Source organism: Notechis scutatus, chromosome 1 (assembly GCF_049901735.1).
Source record: "Notechis scutatus isolate UNSWTSFEM ecotype Mainland chromosome 1, rNotScu1.2, whole genome shotgun sequence".
Taxonomy (NCBI): Eukaryota; Metazoa; Chordata; class Lepidosauria; order Squamata; family Elapidae; genus Notechis; species Notechis scutatus.
In genome coordinates, this window is record NC_142009.1 from 240499950 (window position 1) to 240523427 (window position 23478).

Sequence of the window (23478 nt, forward strand, 5' to 3'; positions counted from 1 at the left end):
GCCCTTGGGAGAATTATTCAGGCTGTCTGGCAGATTTGTTTCACCTTGGACTCTGACTGGACAGGTAGGCTGAGTTGCCTGGAGCCTCCAGGATGCATTTGAATCAGTTACTCCTGAGGAAATAAGACAGCTCTCCATGTTGTCAAGTAGCCAAGAAGATGAGAGGTCTGTAAGGTCTGTAAGGTCTAAGAGGTCTGTAGGGGGCGTGCATAAGCGCACCAACGTGCCTACCGTCCCTGTCCTATTGTTTCTCTTATTCTTCTTTTATTTTTCTTATATGTACCCATTTCATGTATTCACAACTATGTATACACTTATACTTATTATCTTGTAAACAATTGGCAAAACAAATTAATAAAAATAAATAAATAAATAAATAAAATAAAAAAATGAGCTGTGATTGAGTCCCTTCTACAGCATCAGCTTCCTTGATGGTTGGGGTGGTGCGTGCCCTCAGCCTTGAAAGAGTGGTGTCCTCTAAAGAGGTCATCTCTGGACCTAATGGCCTTTGATAACTATCAACTATTCCAACCTTCCTTTACTGGTGTAGGTTGCTGAGAGGTTTGGTCTGCAGCTGATGAGAACTTTGGAGGATGTGGATTATCTAAACCACTTTCAGTGAAGTTTCATGCTGGAATTTAGAACGTTGGTCATGCTAAATAAATAAAAATAGTAGAACTTTTCATAATTTTCATTAAATATTTTAATTTGTTATTAAAGAATTTAATAGTAAAAGCATATACAGACTAAACTGGGGGTGGGGGAAGAAATAGAATACAAAAATAAAGTGCAAAGAAAGAAAAAGAAGTATAAAGAAAAAGATAAAAATGAAAGTAATCACTTCCAAAAATGACTTTTACTTCATAACAAGTAAAAACAAAATTGATAACTCTTCATCCCATAACCCATCTATAGGCAAATCCTTAAATCAGTATAAAGAAGATTTTTAAAGAGATAAGATTCACTTTTCTCACATGTGTTTGATATGTGTTCTAATTAATGAATTTCTAAAGCAGAATAAGCTAAAGAGCAACTTAAAATTAAACAAGGACTTTTGCTGGCAATGAATAGAGAAACTTTGAAAGGGAAGAACGATTTTAACAACAGAGATTGGACACTCCAACCTATAAAACTATACACTGTATCCTATGCAGCAACCTAATCTTTGTTTTTGTCATGCTGCTTGACAGACTGCAAACCAAAACAAATGATATGCTATTGATGGGGACCTGCTGAAATCAGGAGATAGAGACATGGTAGACATGACCTGTGGGGATGATCTTGCAAGAAAAGTGAATAGATACTAATGTCAAGTGACACTCTTCATACATATATTCATGATATATCAAAAGACATTAAATAACAAATGGCTGAAGTTATGAAAACAAGTGAGCAGTTTGATTTGCAGCTGAATGAAACAAGTAATGTGAGTTACATTATTAATTCAAAACTAAATTAGGCCAAAAAAAACCCTATGTGTATATCTTTTCTGCTACTCTATATAAAAGCAATCTCTCTCTCTGGAATGAAAATTAACAATTGCATTCAAGCAGAAATCATATTTTTGTTCATTAAACAGCTACAGTTTCTTTTTAAGTAAGGTCAAAATAAAAATAGTGTTCCACATATTTTTGCACCGGAAGAAAAAGACAAGGAACGGTGAAAAGGAACGGTCTTAAGGCCTTGATGCCGAACCTATGGCACACATGCTGGAAGTGGCACGCAGAGCCACTTCTGCCGGCATGCAAGAGGTTGCCAGGAAGAGCCCCACTGCACATGCACACATGCTGCGCGCCTGAGAGCAGATTGTTGGGTATCTAGGATGTTGGCATACAAGTTGCAGCAGTACAAGATGTGAAGTTGATTGTCCCAATACTGGAAAGAATTGTTTTGCAACTGTGAATTGTTTTGTGCATTTGTGTGTTGGAAAATATGACTGCTATTTTTGGAACTTTGACACAAATGCACCCTCATGAACACTAGGTTGTCTAACTGCCTACGCTTATATTAGCCTATTCTGAACGAGAAATTGAGGTTGTTTTTAATTGTCTATTTTTGTTCAAGCTGCATATTCATGTCATTCATACAATTGCTCACTGTACTTTTAAAATAGAGATAAGAAATATGTAGAATCCAATGCAGATCAGGATATAGGAAGAGAGACAGGAGGGGAGAAATGGCACTTGTTGGTATCAATAAAGGAGAATATTTATAGGTCAGGGTTGAAATGGGGGGTCCTTGGTGCCCTCTGAGTTTGCTTGTTTTTTTGCAGATGTTTCATTACACAATTCATTGTTTGTTTCATTGGGTAATGAAATGTCTGCAAGAAAACAACCAAGTTCAGAGACTACCAAGGACCCCTCACTTCTTCTTATGGAAGGAAGTTTCTCTTCCTATGTCAACAGCAAACATCAGAGCTCCAACCAATATTTGGGGCGAGGGAGGCAAAGGGTTAAAGCCAACCAAATTAATATTCTGATCTCAGTAAGGCCTTCCGTGTTTGTTATATATTTTCAAAAGAACATTCTATTCTTAATTATGTGAATGGCATTTCACAGTTTGGTTCTGCTGTTTTCATTTTATATAGAGCAGGATAGAGTGAAATAGAAATTTATCCCATTTGAATGCCAAACTGGCTTCCAAGCAACTTTACTTTAATGCAATCCATTTACTTTAGATATTGTGTCCTCATTTTCCACTGCAGGAAGAAGATGCTTACTGCAACCAAGATAAAGTTTGGAGCCAAACAATGAATTCTTTTAAAGTACTTTCCTGACCAAAAAACAAAAATAAATAACTACAGTAACCAATTCCATATGTTATGGTCAATCAGAGTCCTATTCAGATTCTGAAGTTTATTTAGCTCATTGCTGTAACAGGCTGTTTGTTTGTTATTTGGTCTCCGCAACTGGCGGCCTGTGACTAACTTTGTCTGGGTTTGGGAGCTAAGCAGTATTGGGTCTGGTTAATATGCGGAGGAGGCCTCCCAGGAATACCAGGATTGTAAACTATACTGAGAAGTTTTTTTTTTTTAAACTATCTCAGAAGATGGCAATACTAAATCATTTCTGTCTTGTGGTCAAGAATACTGTGCTGTGGATATATTGGTGCAGTCACCAGGAGTTGAATTCAAACTGAAGGTGTCTTCACTTCTCTTGCTTGTTTAGAACTAGTTTGATGGGAGGAGCACTAGAACCATTTAACATAAACAGTGTCTGCCTTCGTCTGGGAGAAATATAAAACACTTGCTTGGTCTGAGTTCTTCCTATGTTAATGGAATGCTTTAAAATGAAGCCTGAGCTATCCAGCCAGAAATCTTATATTATACTGAAGCAGAGTTTCAAGAACTACAGCCAAACTCGGGCCTGGAAACAATTTGCAAAGCTAGAAACAAATCTGGAATTTGTCTTCCCCCACCCCTCAGACACAGACAGAAGCAGCCAGCAATGGAGGCTATGGGGAACAGGAGAATGAGGATCAGGTTCCAAATTCTTCTTTCCAAGATGAGAACCCAGAGAGGAAATCCAAAATATCCCTGTCAGCATTGGCATGCAACGGAGAGGCCTAAGGATTGTGCCCTAATTAATCTCAGGCTAAATGCTTGGACCTTCCGTCCACCACCACCTTTTGATCATAACAAATTGAGCTAATTTGTAATCTAGGGCTTGATTGTGTAGTTTGGGGGGGTCAAAAAATTGATCCTTCACATGTCAAACTATTTGATTACGCTCAGTGGTGGTATTCAGCAGGTTCTGACAGTTCTGGAGAACTGGTAGCAGAAATTTTGAGTAGTTCAGAGAACCGGCAAATACCACTTGTGACTGGATCTTACAGTATCCTTCCCCTGCCACGCCCACCAAGCCACGCCCACAGAACCGGTAGTAAAAAAAATTGAATCCCACCACTGATTACGCTACAGGCTTAAATCAAGAGCGAGAGGGGAAATGATTGATCTAGTTCTGCAACACGAGAAGAAGGCCCATCTACAATTTACTCCTTCTGTTCTTGAAAATAGACCTGAATTTCTTAGAATTACACAAAAGTTAATGGTTGGAGGAGAACCATGTTAGTCTATGGTAGCAAAACACCAGAAGAAGCCTTGTAGCATTGTTTCCAGTTAACACATTGTTAAAAGGCATACACTTTCATTAATGGCAGTTCGCTTCATCAGATGCATAGAGGAGCTATATTGATTTTTTTTTTTTTACAAGAGTTATTTAAACCGAGAGGTATAGCAAACACTGGAATGAGAAGAACCATGGTAACTGGGTAATTATGCAAAATATTTGGAGTCTTTAGCAAAGCTGAGATGTTGCATCCCCCAGCCCCAGGTTTGGGCTAGGGAGTGTGTGTAGATGTAAAATTATCCTTAAATATTTATTTTAAAGATAGATTATTTTTTTCTTGTTTTTAAAGGTGATTGCAACTGCTCTGATTTATTTTAGAAGATGCAATATGTTGATGCTTGTAATAAATAATGATTATTATAAGCCAAGGCTAGTTTTACATTTCAACTTTCACATGTTACCGCCAAAAGGTATTCTGAGACTACCATATTTACTGGACTATAGAGTGCATCGGAATATAAGCCGCACCCACTAAATTTTAAAAGAATTTTTTTTTTTTACATATATTAGCCGCACCAGACTATAAGCCGCAGATATATATGTTGTGAAATGAGATATTTACAGAGAAAGAGAAGAATGCTCTTCGTATGTGGCCAGTTTTTGTGAATGATTTCTCACCGCTGGTCATCCAAGCCTCCCATCACCTCGGAGTGCCGCTTTAAATGCATGATTCACACTGATGTCAAGTGGCTGCAAAAACTTAGTTGTACCTCCAGGAATCACAGCTGGAATTGAGTTCTCTTGATGGCTGCTTTCACAGAATCTATTATATGGGCCCTCATACTGTCCAAAACAAGCAATGATTTTTTCCAGTGAAAAAATCCTCCTGGGTGCTTACTGTAGCACTCCGTCAGCCATTCATTCATTAGGCTTTCTATCATCCACCCTTTTCGGGAGTTTTTCTGTTGGCATAATCATCCGCTTAAAAATCACCATCGGTGGAAGCTTCTGTCTGGATGTGGTGCAGCTCAAAACACACGTGAAATGTGTTATCTCGTGGCCAGTTGTTTTCACCATAATGGATGACGCTCCTGTCTTGTTAATAATTCTACTTAGAGGCAGGTCAAACGTTAAAAGTACTTCATCCATATTTATGATGTCGTCTGGTCTAATGGAATTCTTGGCTAGTTTTGTTTCAATAAATTTGTGGAAGTTTGCAACTTTTTCCTCGTAGTCGGAAGGGAGTTGCTGACAGACAGTCGTCCGCGCCCTGATGGACAGATCTTTTCGTCTCATAAATCTACAACACCATGACAGTCCACCTTTAAAATCTTCAATACCCATTTCGCTGGTGATTGTTTTAGCTTTCAGTCGGATCTGCACGGTGGATACACCTCGGCCGTCTGCTCTCTGTGTTCACCCAGTCCTCAAGAACGTTTTCAAGTTTAGGCCATCTGCTTTTATGACCTCTGAAAGCCTTTGTTGTCCTTTGGCATTGAATCAGTTCTTCACGCTGCCATCTCCAACGTCTCACCATTGATTCATTAACGCCAAGCTTACGTGCAGCAGCTCTATTTCCTTTCTGGATAGACAGATCGATTGCTTTCAATTTAAAAGCTGCATCATATGCTTTTCTTCGTGTACTTTCCATGATGAGGGTGTGAAAAATATTTTGAGTTCGTGCATGTCGTGTTGCGTGCGTCGAGTGCGTCAAAAACTACCAGTAGTGTCTTCTTCTTTGCATTGACCTCTTGCGTCTGTCACATTTTTGCGCTCCCGATGGCAGTTAGCGAAGAAAAATCTATAGATAAGTCGAATTGTTGTACAAGCCACAGGGTTCAAAGCATGGGAAAAAGGAGCGGCTTATAGTCCGGTAAATACGGTAAATGCAGACTTTGGGGAAATGTTGACCTACTGCTAAATTATATGATCTCCAGATATCAACTTTTTCCTGAGGCAATTCTTGCCTAGATTTGTACTGATTCTGCAGCCCATTAAAGAAAGATGAGTTTTCATACCAAGACTAATTACAGCACCATACAAAAGTCCCTTCTGTCTATCCGTCCGTCTGTCCACCTGTCCATCCATCTATCCAACATCTAAAATAGAAGTAAAAAGACTGTGGCAAAAGAAATCTAAAATAAAATTATTATTATGGTTGGCCACACAGCCAGTCTATCTTTATCCACCTATCAAGTCCTTTGCAAGGACCTGGGATAGGCAGAAGTTGTTATTTGATGGTGTTAAAACCAAGGTCACAAGATTTAAGTTATTCCAAATAAAGTGGCTTTTTGCAGCTGACTGGACATTTTGTCAGTGCTAATGGTGTTCAAGTGGTGCTCCAAATACTGTATTTCAGGATTGTATCCAAGACACCTGTTACTATTGGTGCTATCTTTTTGCTTTCTTTCACCACAGTGATTGTATTTCTATTTGCAGATCTTTGCATTATCTTCAGTTCTTCCTCTTCTATTCTGCAAAATCAGTAGTACCTTGCAACCTGACTTTCACATTTTGTTCCAACTGCAAAGTCTAAGTCCATTTCCAAAGTAGTCCCACACAGATCACATTGTTCTAGTCTAAAGTACATAAGGATGAGAGCATTAATCACTGTCACCATGGCCTCTCAGGAAGAGCTGCAATTGGGGCATCCAATAACTCCATCTTTCTGGGATTCAATTTAGGCTTGTTTTGTCCAATTTAGTCCCTTACAGCCTCCATGCATTAGCAGAAAGGCAAGAGCTACAACAACATTTCTGTCCTGGGTGACAATCTAGAACAGTATTATCAGCATACTGATAACTTCCCCTCAGATTGACCAGGTGGCCTTTCCCAATGGCTTCATATAGACAAAAGAGAGCCAGGCCCTGGCATCCAATACTGAAGCAGATCCTTGATGGTTCTTTCCTCATTACCTTTAATTGGAACAATCCACAAAAGGAGAGAATCATCATTAAAAAGTGCTCCTTACTCCCAAACCTTATAGGCAGTCCAACAGGATATATTGGTCAATGTTACTGAATGCTGCCAAGAGATCAAACAGCCAAGAGGTATAAGAAGAAAACAAAGAAATGTATCTTATTAATTGCTAATAAAGTACATCACAATGTTAAATACAGGATAAATAAAATCTTTCAAGGAGGTTCCTTTTTTTTAGCCCATATTTTGTTAATCCACGAGAATAGCAAGCAATTCGATTCAAATATTCAGAAAGCCATGTGAAACTTATTTAACTTTTGTGTACTCTTTTTCCATCCCCTGCTCTTTTGCTGTTATATGTAGGTATTCTTCTCATCTTGTTGGAAAGTTCCCCAATTATTGTGACAATAATTAGTCTTCCTAAAGGAGTCTTCTAATATAATCATCCTCTTTGTTCTCCATCGTTCCTATATAAAACATATCATACTGGATTCAGGTGACCTATAAATTTAATCATATAAATAAATAAAAACAAGTATCTAGCTCATCCTGTTTAAATATAAATCTTTAAGTCTGACAAAAACCATATTGTACATACTTACATTTAGTTAAGGTTTAACAGTTTTTAAAAAGTAAGGAAACAGAAACAGTAAAGGGATACAATCAAGATCAAGGGAGGTACTAATACCACTCTATAAAGCCTTAGTAAGACCATACCTAGAGTACTGCATCCAGTTCTGTTCACCACATTATAAAAAAGATGTTGAGACTCTAGAAAAAGTACAGAGAAGAGCAACCAGGATGATTAAGGGACTGAAGACTAAAACATATGAAGAACGGTTACAGGAACTGGGCTTGGCTAGTCTAGTAAAGAGAAGGACCAGGGGAGACATGATAGCAGTCTTCCAATATTTGAGGGGCTGCCACAGAGAGGAAGGGGTCAAACTATTTTCTAAAGCGCCTGCCGGCCAGACAAGGAATAATAGATGGAAACTGAACAAGGAGAGATTTAACCTGGATATAAGAAGAAACTTTCTGACAGTGAGAACAATCAACCAATGGAACAGCTTGCCCTCGGAAACTGTGGGAGCGCCATCACTTGAGACCTTCAAGAAGAGATTGGACTGCCATTTGTCAGAAATGGTGTAGGGTCTCCCACTTGGGTGGGGGGGTTGGACTAGATGACCTACAAGGTCCCTTCCAACTCTGATTATCTGTTATCTGTTATCCTATTTGTCACAGGACATATCCCTGCCAAAATTAAGAACTTTTATACCCCAAAGATTTTGAGAGCAAACTTAAAACTATTATATTAAAACAATGAGATTTTAAACTGCTTGGTTTTGAAAGGATAAGCTCAAAGAATGAGTGTATTCATCTAAAAGAATAGATGAATACGTATGTATAAAATTGATTAAATTCTCAGAAATTCAGAACTATGTGTGATAGATAATTGTAACTTCTATGACTGCTTTTTACTTCACAAAGAGGAAATAAATGTTCCCAGTGGACTGAACAACTTCAGAAATGTTTCTCAATCAGACATGAATAATTTTTTCCACTCTAAAGAGAGCTGCCAGCTATAATTAACATATGACACATTCTGTTAACTCTATAATGCTCTTTTCAAGTGAATGTCTTGGTTCAGCCTTTTCCCAAATGGCCTGTATAAGATCCCACTATAATTCTGAATGGATTTTTTTTCCAAAAATAGTCATGTGCCAAGCCAAATAAGCAAGTCTTGTTTAGTTGTTCCCTAGGTTTTTGTTTCACTTTATCATGAATTCCTAACTTACAGCTTCCTGCAACAAGACACTGACCTTGTATGAGGTCCTTTAGAAAGGTGCAAGGATTTTCCACATATCCAAGCCTTTTGCTGAAGCTACTCTCCCCCTACAACCCTGATGTTTTATACTGAAAAGCCATGAGTTACTATCACCACGAAATAAATTAAAAGTGAATAGGAATCCACTGACAACAATATCAAAATGTGGTTTCATTTTTTTCAGCACGTTTGTGAAAATAATACCTTCATTTTTGTATGCAGTTGCGTCATCATAAAGCCAAACCTGTTTCATGATCCCACTCACTGTAAAATTCCTAACTGGAGAGATTCACACATGTAATTAATTCAGGAAGAAAAAAATGTAGAGGAGCCTAACAATGATCCACTCAAGTAAGAGAATGTATCCATAATATTGGGAAGGGAGGAGATTTCTAAAATTACTTTTTTTCCTTCTAGAAATCTGGTAAGTAAAAGAGTAGTTCATATCATTTGAAATGGTTCAAGCCAGATTTATTGAATCAGTATTCCTCTAGCTATTGATAAGTTTCAGAAGCTCTAGCAGAATCACTTAGAACTGATATGAGCTGGAGCCCAAAAGCCTCTAGAGCAGGGTTGTCAAACTCCCGGCCCATAGGCCAGATGCGTCACGCACTGGCCACGCCCATGTCCAGCTTAGCAAAGGGGTGGGAAGTCCCGATATATCACTTGACACCACCATCACGACATGAGTTTGACACCCCTGCTCTAGAGAGCTATATGATTCCTACCCTTGCCTTAGCCTAGCTTTCTCCAACCTTTGGATATGCGGCAGTGCATTTCTAAAATCATTAGTAATTACCTTGCTGGTTGACAAATTTTGGGAGTTAAAATCTGCATATCTGTAGGATACCCAGTTTGGGGACAGCTGCCCTAGACAATAGACACAGAAATGACAAGGTAATCCTGACTTCCGTTTTGTGTTTCTTCGGCGACGGGCTGAAATCCGCAATTGTGCGTGGTTTTGATTGTGCTCATTGCCAGAGTGCCCCGAGCCGGCTGGATTCGGGGCAAAGCCACCCCGTAGTGGTGAAGAGAGGGGAGACTGCCAGCAGGGTTGAGGAGAGCCGCATCTCTCTCCTCGGCTGGCCATTACTCCCTTTCCCGAAGGCGGTTGCAGCAGTGGTCAGAAATGGCCACCTCACAGAAGAACCCAACCAGAAAAGATTGTGCAGGAGGAGGAAGATAAGAAGAAAAAGTTTTGACTGACCAGGTTGAACTGAAAAAGCAACAACATAAGGTACCCTGGAATTTGAACTACAAAGAATAACTTGTTCCCAAAGAAGATTTTTGAAGTGGCGAAGGAGAGAGGGAAGGGGAAAGATTTTGTTTTGTTTTTCTTTCCTTCCCCATATTGACAGCTAAGAGACTTAAGTAAGAAATTGATAAAAATTCACTTTGACATTAATAGGCATTTTAGCTGAAAATAAAATGTCAAAGGGATAATAAAGATTTTTGGATATTTAAAAACTTTTAAAAGAAGGAAAGGAGAGAAAAGGAAAAAATAAAAGGGTGAGATCTGGAAAAATGGAGGAGAGCGCCTGGAGGTAAAAGGAATTAACAGTGAAACTTTCACAAGATTCCTAAAAGATACATTTTAACTGAAACTTTGTAACAAGATAAATAGAACCCCAGGAAGAGAAAGTGGAAAAAAGAAGCAAGAAGAAACAGCTTTGGATTATTTGGATTATTTTGTGATTTTTGGATTTTTGGTTATTGGATTTAAAGGACTAAAATCAATCGGATGGTTGTTTAAAAGTGTTTAAAATGGCATCACTCTTGGAAGAACTGAAAATGGAACTTAAAAAATAGAAAGAAGATGCACAAGAAGGAAGAGGTTTTTTTTAGCTTCATATTTCAATTCTTAGAAATGGAGATCTTGAACTATGAGAAACAACAAGAAATGCTTCCAGAATAAGAAGGGCGGGACAAAGAAGAAGCCATCTTTAATGACCAAGTAATTCTATGTGGAGGGAGGAGGAAAGGGGGGAAAGAGAGTGACAAAGTTAAGATCTGAAAAAACAACCAAAAAAAGAATAGTTTGAAAAGCAATTACAACATTAGGAAGAAACAGGAGAGAGGATTACAGAAGAGATAGTTAGAATTAGAGAGACAAGGGGTCAAAAAGGGGAGGGAGAAGAGGGGGAAGAAGGAAAGGAAAAGAAGTTATAAAGGACAGAAACAGGAGATAGAGAAACAGGGAAAACGTATAAGGATTAAAGGTATAAGCCTATTTAGAAGACATAGAGACAATGCGTGAAAATTTAATTGAAAGAGAGGATTCTGCAAGGGTACATAAGATAGCATTGTTATATTAGAAATAGAAATGAATATAGAAAATATGAAACAAGTGTGATTAAAGTGATAGATAAAATACTTATTGTAATGTAATGAAATGTTTGTTAATAAATAAATGAAATAAAGAGAATGAATGAAATTAGGAAAGGATGGGAACATTTTAATTGTTATTAAGGATTTATAAAAAATTAAGTGAAGAGAAATATGAAAGAAATATGAAAAAAAATTATGGAAATATTATAAGTGTTCCTAAGGAAGTATTATATTTAATCAAAAAGAAATGTTAAAGATTAATGGAAGATTATAACTAACATTAATGACAGAGCTGAATTGGAATCGAATAAGTATTTTATTTATTGTTGTTATATATATATTTTCTCTTTAAGAACTCAGTGCATATTTTAAGAATGTACCAAGCAGAATTTGATTGGCAAAATTTATGTGTTATAAAATAGAGGTTAGATATTGAATGTTATAATTGTAAAGGTATAAATTGAAGTTTAAATAAGATTTGAATGGATAAAAACTAAAAGATGCAAAGGTGTCATACTCCAATCAGTAACTACAAGGGAAAATTGGTTTAATGAGAAAAGATAATATGAAATTGAAACAGGACAGACAGAAATATAAATATAATGATTTGAAAGATATCGAAACTTAGAAAAAGATATATAATTAAATTTAGAAAGGAATGAGACAACTAAAAACAAGGCTAAGAAAACTAAGGGAAGGGAAAAATCACTGAGAAAATGCTAAAATAGTAATAAGATATGGAACAGAATACAAAGATGAATATGAAATTGAGTTTGTGTCTGTATGGAGAAGTGATAATCCGGGATCATGCTATTCTCAAAAAAAGATATTTTATTTGTATTATGTTTTGTGAAAACCCAAATAAAAATGTTTACAAAAAAAGAAAAAGAAATTACAAGGTAATCCTGATCCAAAGATTAAAGGCAAAGGATCCTATTTTTACTTTTTGTTTAAGATTAGACACTTCCAAACCACTAAATTTTGAGTCCCAATGCTCTCACTAGATAGTTTGGAACCAGCCTGGAATCATTTTCAGATGTGTTTATTTCAAACTGCAAAAAACAGGCAGGGAACACCATGAGCCAATCTGTGTTTTTCCTTCAGAAGACAAATAGAACAACAACGCTCTGCAAATAGCCTGACCAATTGCACAGCCAGATCCTGGGCTTTGGAAGTTGCCCAATTCATTTCCCATTAACCTAGGTGCTTGTTTGATTTAAATTATGCAAGTTCAGAGGCATGAATTTGGAAGTAGTAAAGCTTCACCCGCATCAAGAAGTTTACAAAATAATCACATATCCCAGGGCATCCATTCTTTTCTCTGTTTGCTCTGTTCTTTAATAAAGATAATATTTCCCTCCCCATTCTCCATTCCTGGCAAAAGATATTTCAGAATTTTTCAAAAGTGGCAAAGTTGTAATGATTGGAGGTCACATTTAATGTATATGTGCACCTGCATACACACACAAACATGACAATGGACAAAATCGGTGAGTAAACAGTCAGTACCATCATTTTTCAAGATGGGATCTTTGGGTATCAGGAGAATTTGGAACTTTTTTGTTTTGTTTAAATTATGCAAAGTCTATTTTAGAGGGTTTATTCTGTATTTTTCAGCATCACCCAGCTCAAAATGGCAGCAACTGCAGCAATAGTCAACTCTATCTAGGCTCAGAAAAGGGCTCAGGACAGGCTGTGTTTATGAGTCCTAGGCTGTTCACTTTTAAAAGATTTCAGAAACAGATATGCTTAGGCCAGGGCTTCTTTTATAAACCACCTTCACTACATAGCGAGGGAGTCATAATAGCCCAAGTGTCTGCAAGAAAAGGAAGTTGCTGTTTGCGTACTGTAGAAAGAAGTGGGTAAAACACTAAAAGGTCCTTTCCAAAACAAAGCTATTTTGACATAAATCTTGGCTATCTTTCAAGCCAAGCCCACAAACTAGTCTGAATTCAGCATAAGCCATCAAGAGGAATATGACATTTGAAGCCCAGGATCCATCTGTGTGTGGTGGCTCTTGATGCACTGACTCCAGCCTCAGTCCACTCCTTGTGAAAGTCCCCAACATTTTTGAATGGCCTTTTCCTGACACTCCTCTCCAGGCTGAGATCATCCCTGCTGCTTGTGCATATTTGTCTTCCACACTTTTCCCTTCCACATAACTTTCTATTAATGTGCTTTGATACAGCACTTTGGGAACATCCAACTTCATTTGCAATTACCTTTTGAGGCTTTCCCTCCTTATGGAAGGTGTCAGTGATGGTTTTCTGCACAACTGTCAGGTCAGCAGTCTTTCCCATGATTGTGATTCCTACTGAACCAGACTGAGAGACCATTTTAAGGTCCAGGAAACCTTTGCAGGTGTTATGCCTTAATTAGCTGATTAGAGTGGGACACTTTGAGCCTAGAATATTGAACCTTTTCGCAATATTCTAATTTTCTGAGATTGTGGATTTGGGGTTTTCATGCCACATCACAGCTTAAACTATCTTGCTTTGCATGTAATGAGTCTATCTCATATATTAGTTTCACCTTTTAAGTTGCATTACTGAAATAAATGAACATTTGCACGATATTATAATTTTTCGACTTTCACCTGTAGATATAGATAGGTAGGTAGGTGTAGATATATATAGACATAGATTAGACAAAAGGATAATCCTACTGGTGGGGAAATAAAGTGAGGAAGAAAAACAAAAACAAGACAGGAGGACCTTCCCTGCTTTTTGCTCCATAGAAAAGGCCCTGGCTCAGAAAATATTTGGTCCAATTCTGAACGAACAAACTTATTGCTTGAATCCTGGAGGGTTCTGCTTTCCGAGATGGAAGAGGATGCTTTCTGTGTGAAATAGCAGAGACTGGAAGCAATCAGAGACGATTTTATTGCATCAGCGATCAATCCTTTGGATTGGTTCACCTTTTCGTCATTGATACTATCATGAGGACGCCGGGCAGCAGATCGCTTATGAATGTAAAACCTTTAGATGGATTCAAAACAAAACAAAACACGACGAGCAAGCCTCTTTCCCTCCCTTTGGAGGAAGGGAACGTGAGGGGGGGGGACGACTTTTTCCTTGGTTATACATTGTGGTTCCATTCCAATACAAAACCAGCCCTGCGGTTTGATTTCACCCCAAAAGCCGCATCGGGGACCGCATACCACGGCTCGGATTAGTTTCTTTCCTTTTACTGAGCCTCATTTCCCCCGCCACCCCCCGCCTGTTGAGACGACGGCGGCCGGAGCCGCGGCCTCTAGGAGGCAGCGTGCTTATTTTCCTCCCCTTCGCCGCTTCTGGAGCCAGTGGGAGGAGCTACTTGGCTAGCGGGCCAGGGACAAGAAGGAGGGTGTCTGCAACCCCAAGCAAGGGAGGGGAAATCACGGGAAGAGAGAAGGGGTGGCTTGGTTGTCTGAAGAGGGGGGGAAATATCTCGCCGACCTCGCAGCGACAAGACGCGCAGCTCCTCCTTTCCAAAACAAGAGGCCAAATCCTCGCCGCAGTGATGGGAGTGGAAGGTTGTACCAAGTGCATCAAATACCTGCTGTTTGTCTTCAATTTTGTCTTCTGGGTGAGTGGCGTCTTCCTGGGCCTTCGCTTGCTCCGTCCCGGGTTGGAAGAGGAGGAGGGGGGAAATCTCTCCGCGATTAATGTCGTGTGAGCTGGTGTTTTTTCTCCTCGCACCAGCAAAACAAAGAAGCGGGCTCCGAGAGGACCCCTGCCCTGGTGCGCGAGGAAGTCGGGCCGGGCGAGCCTTTTTCGCCCGGTTTGTCGCGGGGTTGGAGGGATGGCCGCCTCATTCAGGAAGCAAGGCGCGTTTAACCTGGAAAAGCAATCCGTTGCAACGACCGAAAAGGGACTTGGCGTGGAGAGAGAGAGAGAGATAGCAAGAGCTCAGGACCCGGGTTTGCCCGAAAGCAATCTGGATATGGGGTGGATGAGTAGGAAAATCGAGAGCCGAACGGGCACCGATTCGGGAAAAAAACAACAACAACCCAAAACCGGTTTTCAAACCTCTTTTCTTTCTTACGTCTCCCCCTTAACCTGTTGGGTGTTTTTTTTAGCATACAAAGTAGAGAAGCCTCATTTGGCTTTGATGATGCCGTGTGAATGTTTCGTGCAACCGTGTACTTGTAGCGTCTTCAAACTTCTACTTAGCCAACTTTTATGTTATTCTTGGTGCTAACCCAACCGAATGCAGATTTGTAATAAGAGACTCTTGTAAGAGCTTTGTTGCGTGGAGCAGATTTGAATCTCCCAAGAGACTTCTTGTCCCTTGTGCCAACTCCGCTCTATAAATCTAGTGGAAAGCATGAGTTTCCTATTCGTTAAACAGCTTTTTTTTTTTTTAAGGGAGCTTGTATCCCGTAGATTTTGGGGTGGTGGTTTTGGAAAGCTATCTAAATAGGTATGTCTAAGGGGATTTGGTGTTTTTTTTTTCAAAGTAACATGTCCGAGGAAAAAAAATCTAGCATTTTGCTTCTTTCTATTATTTAATGAATTGTGGAAATTATTTGCATATATATCGGCATGAAAATTGAAGTGATTGGGAAGAAGAGTGTTTGTGTCTAGAAAAGAAGAAATTGAATATTCATGTGACCGTTGGTTTAAAATGGATGACTTACAGCATTTTTTTAGACTGCCTTTCATGATCTCATCTTTCCTCCTTGGTTGTTGCACCAACCACACCCCGAATCTCAGAAGGTCTTGAGTTTTTCCAAGTTCCCGTGGTTTCCAGTAGAAAAGAAATTCAGGCTTTCACAGATTATGTAAAATTCATATGGGGAGGAAATTAAGTTTTCACCTTCAGATTTTGAGGCTTGCTCTTGGATAAAAATAAAAATTTGTAGGAATATAGTGTGAAAATGTCTATAATAATTGCTTTCAAACGCTAGCAATGTTGAGTACTTGTTGAGGAAGAGGGCTAAGATATCTGTATATGCTAAATGCTCCTCTGAAACTGTTTGTCCCAGCTAAACCATTTCAATGAGAATCTATATAGAAATGTTTTACAGGCCATCAACCCAGTAAGGGTTTAAAAGTAAACAAGATGTCTTGTTTCTTGAATTTTCTCTATGAACAGAAACGTCCATGTAAATATATATACAATGCTAAAACTTATTCATAGGAATTCTTATAGACATATTTGGAAACTCATAAACAGTCTTAAAAAACAATTAGTGTGTGTTTTCTTTTATTCTATTCATGCTAGAATTACCCTTTTTCCAAGCTGCGTCACTTTGTGATGCTCTGTAAATCTGTGTCCTGTACTCTTCATTAAACTATGGAAAAAGAAAGGGATTAAGAAGAGGTAGTAAATTACAACTAAATTCATATATTACATTCGTGCCAGTGTGATTATCACTTTTTGAATAAGTAAACCATACATTTATGTGTTGTGGTATCCTTGTACACCAACAAGAGTCACTATTGTGAGGTAGCCTTATAAAATAAATTTGTAGTTTATAAACAAACGGTGGCTGGTTTCATACATAGCCCTATTTCACAAATCAAACACCCAGTGTTTTAACTTAATACAAGATATAAACACTTGAACAGCTTTCCCCAATCATTTTTTTCAACGAATGGGATTCATAGAATTCCCAGGATTCTGTGAAAAGAGCTGGACAATTTGCAGACATCTGGTTTGGAGTCTCTGGGAATTCTTTATAAGCAACTTATAAACAGCTGGGTCAATCAAAATTATTTCTTAAGATGTATCTATTGTATGTTTTTGTATGTATAAATAAACATACATATACATGCACATTCACCTACAGGAGCAATGAGCGCTTCATTGGAAGACCTGGAAGACCAAGTAGGGACAGCTCACCATGGAGAATATCTGTGTGGTCTATAAGAGTCGCCAAGAACTTGATGACAGAATACATATATATCATATATTTAATATGCTTGAAAAAAACTTAAGTAAGCTTGAAATATCATTCTTAATTTTTTTATGATTTGTTACATAAAGACTGGCTAGATGTACATTCATGTACTCTTGGTATACTTAATCTGTTCCTAGAATCTTAAATTTGAAGACAAAAGGCTAGTGTGGAGAAAGGCTCTCAGATCAGTCTTCATGGATGCGCCAGCTGCAGTTCATTAATTACCCGTTAGCTTCACTCAAGGAGGCTAACTGTGACAATGTTTTAGAACTCTGTTTTTCAGACTCAAAATTCAATTTGAATTTGGGATTCTGGGAAATATAAGGGTCCTGGCTTAAAAGGATTCTGATCAAGTACCAGAAAAGAGTTGAAGGACAGAAAAAGGGATAGTTGCAAATGAAGTTATAGTTATTATTATAATTGACATTGAACAGATGGAGAGAGAATTATGAATAAATATGCAGAAAGAGATTTGCAATATGTTGAAAACTGGGGAATAAGTCCCTGAATGTATTCCAAAACAATTGAATTGACTAAACCAACATGGATAAAATTACTATAATCTCATATCATTCCATTCTTCCTCCCAAAATAGGGAAGGGGAGAAAAAAAATAACACCTGCATCTCTCCCCACTTTCTCCTTATCTATATCTTTAGGTAGTGTTTGATAGTATGTTGACATAATATTTATAAAGTAAAATGGTAAAATCTGAAAAAGCTGAAACAAGAAAGCTATGTAAGAATTATTGTGCAATTAATCAGTGCAGATTTTTCTTCTGTTGTGTTACCAAGCATTTGTTTTCAGCTTCTTGTGATGATTTCTTAAACTTTCCTCACAGTTTTGTCCTTTCAGTTCCACATTTTCTTGTGATAAATTGCTTAATAATAGAATTTTCTACAGTATAACTATGCTTGCAGTTATTGCCATTTCTTTCTGCCTCCATTAGTCCACTTCCAAATACTTTATAAAGACAAATATATGAATGTTGCACACAGGTGTCAGGAAACATTGCATTCAGAGAAGATCTAATTAATATATATTTATGGGAGTTTTGTGCATTGGGTACAAAAAAGCATAATGTTTCCTGTCTCATTTATAAAAATGATTTTGTTTCTTCAATTTCCTTAGGGAAAAATGATAATTCATTAAAAACTCCTCAAATTTAGTTTCTTGGCCACAATTCGGAAATGGTTTCCCTTTTTCTGGAATACATTTGTCTTCTCAAACAAGAATGGTATTTCCTGACAGTCCCAACAGCAGAATCGGATAGAGTCAAATGGAAGGGATTAGCTTTTGGTGAAACTTTTTCACCAAATTTCATGCTAAATGTTTCCTCAGAATAAGAAAAATAAATCTCATGTTCAAGAATAGAAGCAAGGACATTGGGCTGATCTGATCATTCCTCGTAGCATTTTTATGAGTTGTACAAACTTTAAGGCCATTCCATGAGAAACAAGGCATACTGTAGCCTGTCATAAAATAGTTGTGATTGGGAAGAAAAATCTCTGTTCTGAAAAATGGGGGGTGGGCTTAAAATTAGCTTGAAATGTAAAGAAGCAGCACATTGAAAAAACAATGCAGTGAGATAATTTTTGCATTTTTCCAAAGTAAACTATTATGGGAAATGATCCTATTAATATTAGCACACATGTTTTCTTTCATTTTCTATAAAATCTGCATAAATAAAGTCCATAAATGTAGAGCGTTTATGATTGGTATTGGGCACAATGAGTTAGCAAATTCTTATAAACAACCACTTGCCAAAAAGTGCTTACAAAATTGAAGAGAAGCAGGGAGAAATAAATTATATTTCCAGCTGCAAATGGCTTTGCCAATAACATTTCAATCAAGCCTGTTCCTTGGTGCTTTTATACCAGTTAGGATTTACATCTAGATAAATATTTACCTCTATTCTTCCTATAATAGAACTCTCATAGCAAGCAGCAGTCCCCAGGAACTATACTGGGTGTGCAGTTCACTAAATACCACAGTTGGAGGAATTGCAAAATCTAAGAATTTTTATCCTTACCAGAACTGAAAAGTGACTATACTGGAGACAAATGAAATATTGAGGGCATAGACGTTAACCTTTGTTGCAAATCATGTTAATTATGATTCAGAACTTAATCATGATTCTTGTTTGAACATGTGCCCAGACACTCTATGGCAGGGGTGTCCAAACTTTTGGAAGGAGGGCCAGATTTCGTGAGGTGAAAGTGTGTGGGGGCCAACCATTCAGTGTGACATTCTTTGAACCATTAACATTAAATGGGAAAAATGCCGGCCAGTGGGGATGAGTGACAGGCTGAGCCGGAAGGGAGAAGAGCAGGGGTGGAATTCTACCGGTTCTATCTACTTCTGTAGAACTGGTTGCTCTGAAAAGCAGCAAACAGAGAGCATACATAGAACTAGTTCTATGTCTGCTGCTGTTTTGGCCCACCCGCCTGCCCGGCCTCTTAGCTGACCTTTATTTCTTACGTTATCAACTGCAGCTGTTTTGTGCAACACAGCTGCATTTGAAAAAGGAAAAAAGGGGCTTTTTCAACCGCTGTGTACCCACGCGCAGTGCTGCTCAGCTGTCCAGGCAGCTAGATGACGATATACACGCGTGCACAAAATGTAAATCACCGAACTGGTAGTTACACTGGGCGCATCCCACCACTGGAGAAGAGGCTACGGGCTGCTCGAAATTTGAAAATAGGCCGCAATTGGCCCCCGAGCCAGACTTTGGACATGCCTGCTCTATGGCTTCCAAGCAAACAAAAGTGTAAGTAAGGGAGTCAGAAGAGTCCCTTAAAAGTGTCCTCAAACCTAATCATCATAAGGCAAATTTGATCTCTCGTACTCATTTCTCAGGATTCATTGACTTATCTGTTGTATGGGCACTGAAAGCAGCAAGATTTATGAAGCTGAACAACAACAAATTAGCTTTGTGAAGTCAGTGGAAAACCTTGTTTGGAGGCTATGGAAAAAGAAAAACAGTATGAATGTTGATTGTACAATCATACAAAAAGTCCTCCCATTTTTCATTTTAATCTTGTATTAAGCTCTAGTATAAAGAAACAAACCAGCAGATTCTTCTTGAGAGGTATTTCAAATAGCTCTGTACATCCATAAGTCTTTCACTCTTTTCAGTTGATCTTTCCAGTTCTTTTCAAACTGAGCAACCTGCAATTAATTAAGGCAGTAAATATTTGGAGGAAAAGGAGATGAAGGATGCAACATTGTTTAATTGCAAATGGTTCTTGTAGTTGTAGAAACCAAGAGTTAAAACTTGGGCACTTTTGGGGCAAAGTAAGTCAGCTGTCTCATGGCAGCTTCTGGTGTTCTGAGAACAAAGATAAGATGTTTCGGAGCATTTGAACATCCCACCTGCATTCTTGCAACTAATCTATTATTTTTAGGTGAGTTGAAAACTTTTCCTATCAACAAAGTTGAAATAAACATCAACTACAAGTATGGCAAACACCTGAGTATGAAATTAAGAGGAACTGCTTTTATTTATTTTGCTTATCACACTTATCTGGCCACCTATCTCATTCTTTTACTTAGCTTTGAGGAAAAGGAAAATGTTTTGATGTGGTCATATAATGCTGTTCCTGCTTTCCCTCTTTCTGGATTGTGTTTACAGTATTTTGCTGTGAAGTCCAAACTGGGTAAACTATTTAGTGAAAAGAGTTTGTAAAACTATGGCTTTTAAATCAACTTGTTTAGCAGCTTATGGTTTTACACAAGGACTCCTGAATGAAAGACACAATTGATGAGGATAAGGGAGAAAAGCTCATGGAACATTCCTAATTCCCAAACCATGGTTGAAGCAACATCTGAATTGAGGTTTCATCTCCTACTGTTATGCCACTTCTGAGTTTTTGTTCTTGTTTTTGAGAACTCTGGAACTGTCTCTTAAATCTCATGAACATTAAACACACTATGGAAGGAAAAGTATTGGATATCCCATTGGAGATTTTATGTTGTTCATAAAATACTTCATAATATAGTATTTATAATATAACAAAGAAGTAAAGGCAGGCTATATTCTTTTAAAAAATCTCTATACTGCTAACATTGCCTCTATTAGGCTGATTTCCATAGCAGTTGAATTGATGCAACTGCATTTGTCTTTTGATCTCAAATGTTACTGAGGGTTACCTCACACCTGTGCTTCTAAAGGACAACATACTTGTATTTTAGACAATGTTTGAAGAGATGTGGGCAGAACTCCTGCAGTTCCAGTTCCCTCCACTTTTTTTTCCTAATAACTATGGGTTATATGTGACTTATCAGGCTACAGGAACCGTCCCCTGTTATGCACTTTTTTTTTTTTTTTACTAGTAAAGCATTTCTAAAGTATACCTGGCAAACATCAGTCAAAGTATTTATTGAAGAATCAGAGATGTGACCTTTCTTGATGGTTTGCTCTAAGTATTCAGCTGCTGTTTAGTAAATATTTACTCAGCTGTGACTTCCTATTTAGTGTAAATCTGTTTCCCTATTACCGTTATTGCCTTGGAGCAAATGCCTAATGTTAATAACTTAAAGCTGTTATAGCCATTTTGCCCTCTGGGCTAAGTACCCCAATTGATCTTAATCTTGTTGGATTGCTTTATATTTTGTTAGTCTCTTTGAATCTTGGAATATTAACTTGGATGTTGCTGCATTATCTTTGTTTATTTCTTCCTACTTTCAGGATAAAAATCCTCTTGCAACAGCTTGTAAATAATAGAAACAATTAAAAATGAAAAGTACAATAGATAGAATTTTAAAAGAAATGTTGAAGGGCTAGTGATCCAGCAGATTGATTTCCCATTCATGGAAAGGAAGGTACAATATTTGTTTGCTGAATTCTTGTTATGTTCCAAGCAGATAATAGAAGAAGGAAGGATGACTGACATTTTTTCCCTTTCCAATAACAGGAGGTTTTTAAAACACTATTACAAATACTCAATTATTTGTGAACATCAAGTTGTGCATATTGTAACAGTCCAAGATTTTCAGTTATTATTCATACTTATTTTGGAAATGGTTTACTTAATAAACATAGTTTTTAACCAATATATTGAGGAATAGATGCTGTACAAGATAAGGAACTAAGGATTGTTGTTGTTGTTTTCATTTTAGATGTATAATTATCTAAGCCCAAGGTTCATAGATATCATGATTTTAACGCAGAGGTCTCCAAACTTGGCAACTTTAAGACTTATGGACTTCAATTCACAGAGTTTTCCTCAGCCAGAAAAGCTGGCTGGAGAATTCTGGAAGTCCACAAGTCTTAAAGTTGCCAAGTTTGGGGACCCCTGTTTTAAGGGGATATGAAGGCAAATCATGTTATGTCTGAGCAAATTTTACTTTTGTTCACAAAGAATTCTGCTGAACAACAAAGAGCAATTCCACATCATCTGACTTCTTGGGAGCAGCCATTTTGGTTTTTAAAGCTTTTTTAAAAGTATCATGTCAGGATACAGACCATACAGATGTATAGAGGTGGGGATTCTATCCAGACAGCAGGTACTGTGACAGAAAAGCCCACCTCCAGGTTCCCATTATATGACATTATTTTGACTAGCACTGCCTAGCACTGATGATGTTACCTAGTTTGGGTAATGAAATGTCTGTAAAAAAACAAGCAAGCTCAGAGAGCACCAAGGACCACTCATTATGTGGACTTGGACCTGGACCATGTCAGTTCTCTCCAATTCTATACTCTACTACTTCTTTTACCACTTCGGGTGTTGATGGAAATCAAATGGTTACTTTAAAATAGACAATTCCTCAGATAGCCAGGTTCTATGTCATGAAGAGCTTTAAAGGTGGCAACCAGCATCTTTAAGAGCCATGGTGGCTCAGTAGTTAGAATGCAGTATTGCAGACTACCTCTGCCTACTGCCAGGAGTTTGATCTTGACCGGTTCAAGGTTGACTCAGTCTCCCATCCTTCCAAGGTCAGTAAAATGAGGACCCAGATTGTTGGGGGCAATATGCTGACTCTGTAAACTTAGAGGGAGCTTTAAAACACTCTGAAGTAGTATATAAGGCTAAGTGCTATTGCTATTTAAATTTGCCCAGAAGCCAATTGACACATTTTCTGAAGCAACAGTGTAATTTGACCATCCCACTGCAACTTCTGAGTGGTCTTTAAGGGCCTCAATACACATTACAGACATGAGGTAACTAGGGCATGATTATCTGAAGGACTTCCCAATCCACAAACAGGCATAACTTGTGCACCTGATGGATCTCTGCAAAGGCTATCTTGGCCACTTTTATCATCTGCTTTTTAAGCAGGAGCAATGAGTCTAGGAAAATTCCTAGATTGCGTCCCAGTCTTGAATTGAATGTCCTACTCCATCCTGGACAAAGAAAAGGGGGAAATTTCTGGCCTTGGGTGACCCAAATATCTTCTTTTGTCTTGATCTTGACTCTCACTTGCCATCCAGACCTTTACAACCCTTGG

At 38.1% G+C, this 23478-nt stretch overlaps 2 protein-coding genes across 2 annotated transcripts in view; both read left to right on the plus strand.

The window, feature by feature from the left end:
• The window catches only part of TSPAN32 (tetraspanin 32), a 41483-nt gene extending 38673 nt beyond the window's left edge, over window positions 1–2810 (plus strand). Inside the window, exon 9 of the mRNA XM_087950875.1 lies at window positions 2705–2810. The gene's annotated coding sequence lies outside the window, so the exon portion shown is untranslated. The remainder of the gene's footprint in view (window positions 1–2704) is intronic.
• Window positions 2811–14439: 11629 nt separating this feature from the next.
• CD81 (CD81 molecule) overlaps window positions 14440–23478 on the plus strand; it is a 62420-nt gene continuing 53381 nt past the window's right edge. Inside the window, exon 1 of the mRNA XM_026668277.2 lies at window positions 14440–14706. Coding sequence (XP_026524062.1) covers window positions 14641–14706 — 66 coding nt within the window. The 5' untranslated portion in view covers window positions 14440–14640. The remainder of the gene's footprint in view (window positions 14707–23478) is intronic.